Raw genomic sequence first — 4,369 nt, forward strand, 5'->3', positions numbered from 1 at the left:
CACATTTCATAGATGTTTTTATTTGAAGTGTTTTACAATTCTTACAGTACGTGTGTTTAAAACTGTCACACATTAACACGAAGCCTTCCCTAAACCTTACATGTTATCAATATAATATTTCCAACAAGACACAAGCTAGTGTACACTTCAGCCATTTACATTTAAAGAGAGATCTTTTTTTAGATGACTAACTGTACTGTCATGAAAAAATCATAAGGTACTGTATTACCGAGGAGTCAGGGCCAATGTTTGTCATGGGAGAGAGAGAAGCTTACAGTGAGGTGGGTCTCAGGTTTATGTTTCCATCTTGTTCGCTTTAATGGCAAAAGGAACCGGAAAACATTGGAAAAGGTTCCTAAAAACCAGATGTGTATATCCATTTTCTGCTAAACAAGCTTTTTAAACAGATTAGTGAGTTCTGAGAAAGCAGCACATTTGATGTAAGATGTCTCTTTCTTTTCCCTACAGGATAAAACAGCATACAGAAGAGCTTTTTTGCAAATGATTCATATGTGTTTTTTAGAATTTTACTAGTAATTTATATCCAAACAGAAACACTGGCATCAGGTCAGAGTGACTGAGCTAGAGGACAAACAAATATTTACATTCAGCAAGTGACCTGAGATTCCCGTAATTTCTGGAAGGTATTCAGTCTTTATTGCACAAGTTGCATACACAGAACAATCTAACCTTTGATCAACAGTACATTTAAACACTCCATTAAAAAAAGGATATATATATTATGTAAGAGATAATCTGTGCATTAAAGGATTTGAATGCACGATGTGGAGGCCAAGAACTACCCAACACAGGGCTTATACCATGGCCATTTGCCAATATTTAGCTGTTAGTGATGTTTACATTGCATTTTTTGATCAGACAGGTGAAAATGACATTTATTTTTAGTTCATTTCAAACATTGATCAAACCGACTGGAACAACATGTGCATTAAAATGTGTTAATGCACACCTTCCGGCCAATCAGAATTGAGTATTCAAACAGACCATGGTATAAATATAAAATAAATTAACATGTATACTCAAACATGTATACTCCATATTCTAATGTGGAGTTAATATTATATACAATATTTACAAAATTTCAAATATAAAAAAGGTTTTTTTTCACATCAGTGTCAAAAATATAAAACATTATCTACACTTTTTGTGATTTCTTTTGTTATCAAAACAGAATTGCAAAATCATATATGTTCTTTACCACTACAATGTCCTGAAAAGTACCCATCCTGCGTCACAGCAAATCGATTAACTGTGGACAAAATGCACAACCTTTGGTTTATACACATTCACTTGGCATTATTTCTGATCCTTATATAATGTTATCAGCAAAGACAAACAAGTCTAAGAAAACAAAGCATCTTTCTAATCTGTTTCCTCACTGCTGTAGGAATTGTACGAGCTGTCGTAACACTCAGCCATGTAGTGGAACTTATGGATCTGGGGGTTGAGTTTGGGCACCCACGCTCGAGGGACAAAGAATGTCGCGAGGTTGAACAAATCCACAAACACTTTGTATCGATCACTGGGAAGTCAGAAAGAATGACATTTACATCTTCACACAACAATAATGGTCACACTTTAGCTTGTGGAAATCAGTTTGCACTCTTCTGAGGTTAAATGTTGCTGTTTATCACACGCTTTAGTTTAAACTGCGATAAACAATTTTAAGGCCTTTTATGCACTTGTTCCAGCGGCTATATGGGATAACTTGTATACTAATAATGACACCAAATTTCTTCTTTCTAAGGAAAGTCACTTGAAAAATACCTGACAGTGGAGCGCAGATAATAATACCCTGAAGATCCACCTGTTCCTGCTTTGCTTCCGATCATTCTGTGCACCATGCACACATGGTTATCTGGAGGTCAAAGGTTTGTAGATGTTACTGTAGCTGTGATGTCTGTGGTGTGTCAGCGATAGTACGCATTCAGTTTCTAGACTTTTTTAGTAGATCAGAATGAAACACTTACATCTCCACTTAGACATGAGTGTGTCGATCTCCATCAAAGAAGTGAGGAGCTGGAATGGTACCTGGAAACGAGGCTCTTCCCTGGGAAAGAAAAAAGTTTGTTGCCTTTCATAGAATATATAGATTTTGTCTTGGAAAACTATTAATAAATATATTCATGAACGACTATTCATATGAATACAAGATAAAAATGAAATGACAACTATTTTATTAAAACAAAAACACTATACATATTTAAAGGAATCATTAATATGAATATTTAAACAAATGCATTATTATGCATACAGAATACAGAAAATAATAATTATTCAAATGAATACACTGCAAATTTTGTTATTGAATACGGAAGCCATCACCGCATAGGAAATATTTACATATACAGTACCTGTAGAAATTGATCATAAGAGCTCCTTGAAGGGCTTTGTAAGAAAGTCTGCGTTCACCTGTTAGAAAAAACAAATTAACTTTCATATCTATATTCACAATATCATGGCTGATGGCATTTTCCTATTGCTCCAACTTCATGATACTTTGCTATAAATGGAAATGGGTTTGTTCCCAGATGTGATAGATGGATCAGGAATCGTTGGAAAAGCATTCTGGGTAATTCATCACCTTTGTTAAGAAGATACTCATGTCGACTGGGGTCAAACATGGCAGTGAACACTTCGGTCTGCTTGTTCAGGTCCTCCAGCATGTCCTCTTTCTCCTCAGAATTGGACATTTCCTACCAGCCAACACCAAAACAACGAGTTGACCTTGAGAACATATCTGTGAAACTGTGATGAGAAATGAAGTAGAACTGACCTTCAATTTTTGCTTCTTCAGCTTTAGACCCTCCTCAATGTTGGCTTGCAGTTTCCCCCAAAAGTGAAATCCATCTCTTTCAAGCCCAGGAGTTCGCTCCAGCCATTCCTACAATATCAAATAGCATCATTAAACTGACACAAAAACACATATATTAAAGGTTATTTGCCCTTGGTGCGTGACATGATTTCACATATTCTGAACAGAGGATAACATTAGATGTGTGGATGAGATGGTACCTCTACCAGTTGAAGCAGACTGGAGTCCTGCTCTGATCTCAGCAGGGTTTCGCTCTCCTGTCCGTGAAAGTTATCTCTGTAGTGCTGACGGTTGTAAGCGACTCTCAAATGATCCGCCACGCCGATCTTACTTTCCAGAAGACGAAACTGAAAACTCTGGAATCCTGATGCTACAGACAGATATTGCCTGGAACACCACAACAATGACACAGAGATGCAGGGTTCAAAGACTACACATAAAATAAGAAATGTGTGCGATCAAAAATGTACTTTTTCTAAAAGCGTAAGGCTGTATTGCTTTTATTTGAAGGTCAAAGGCTGCTGTTACCTGAAATCAAAGAAGTCCAGAGAGGTCATGGTCTCCAGCACAGTGAACTGCTCCACCAGCAGTTTAAAGATCATGGTGATCCTGTGGATCCTGCTCACCACCTTCAGCATGTTCCTTTCATCTCGCACCTGCACAGAAATGAATGGACAACACGTTATATTATTATTCATTTTTGTGTCATGCCCACAACACCCATAACCCTTTGTGGCAAGAACATTGCGGGTTTCACTCACATGGTTTTTAATGAAAAGCTCCCGAACAGAGTCAAGCTCCCATAATATCTGCTTAAACCACAGCTCATACGCTAAAGGAGGAAGTACAGGAGTCTGTAAGGAAATGTGCTCACAAAAGCAAAACAATAGAAAGTCTTAAAATGAAATGCAACATGAATGAATTACCCTGGTGCGTGACAATGAAGAGATGCTCATCGTGGATTTTGTCACCTTTCTGTTGACTCTGTAAGACTTGAGCGCTCAGCACTTTATCAAGCTAACAGCAAACAGGTTGAGATGTCCATAAGTAGTCATTCATTTTATAATATTTATTGTGCTTGAAATACAATTCTATTTAAAAACATTAAGCATTTAAGTATAAATGCTATTCGTTTATATTTAATATGAATTTATTTCGAAATCTTCTTCGGATCAAAACAAGGGTAGAATAATTTACCTGTAGATATTCTCCATAAACGATTCCACCTTTACTGGCTTTGTTGATGCCTTTTTGAGAATCGTCTTCCTCTGGCTGACTGGAGTTACTGGAAAACAATCGATTTGACGTAAAGCTTTATTTTAATAATGACATTTGATCAGGTAAAAATAAATACAACGTGACCGCATTTGAGTTGATCTTAATGGTAACTAAATAAAAGCACTTACTGATGCTTCCTTCCCAAAAATGGACATCCACTCATGTTGTTAGCCAAAAAGTTTATCAGAAATTGATCCTATTCACATGCACAGAAATTCACCACACAGTTCTAGATGTTTCATCACACGGTGAAGT

The 4,369-nt window shown here is 36.7% G+C and overlaps 1 protein-coding gene across 1 annotated transcript; it reads right to left on the reverse strand.

Annotated features, from left to right (window-relative positions):
* On the reverse strand, positions 1-4,369 carry tdo2b (tryptophan 2,3-dioxygenase b). The gene is made up of 12 exons (XM_079482493.1): positions 4,243-4,369; positions 4,034-4,121; positions 3,763-3,853; positions 3,598-3,668; positions 3,365-3,492; positions 3,037-3,223; positions 2,798-2,905; positions 2,606-2,717; positions 2,376-2,433; positions 1,992-2,071; positions 1,789-1,879; positions 1-1,543 (listed from the first exon to the last, which is right to left on the reverse strand). Exons 1-12 carry the CDS (start codon positions 4,275-4,277, stop codon positions 1,384-1,386), a joined length of 1,209 nt encoding a protein of 402 aa, XP_079338619.1. The 5' UTR covers positions 4,278-4,369; the 3' UTR covers positions 1-1,383.

This window comes from Barbatula barbatula (assembly GCF_947034865.1).
Source record: "Barbatula barbatula genome assembly, chromosome: 20".
Classification (NCBI taxonomy): Eukaryota; Metazoa; Chordata; class Actinopteri; order Cypriniformes; family Nemacheilidae; genus Barbatula; species Barbatula barbatula.

Excerpts from the sequence above, each read along its gene's own strand:
- tdo2b (XM_079482493.1), bottom strand. The coding sequence starts at position 4,277 with ATGAGTGGATGTCCATTTTTGGGAAGGAAGCATCA. Across the intron at positions 2,072-2,375 it reads CTTATGATCAATTTCTACAG|GGAAGAGCCTCGTTTCCAGG; the intron begins GTACTGTATATG and ends TTTCTTTCCCAG. Across the intron at positions 1,880-1,991 it reads ACTCATGTCTAAGTGGAGAT|ATAACCATGTGTGCATGGTG; the intron begins GTAAGTGTTTCA and ends TTTGACCTCCAG.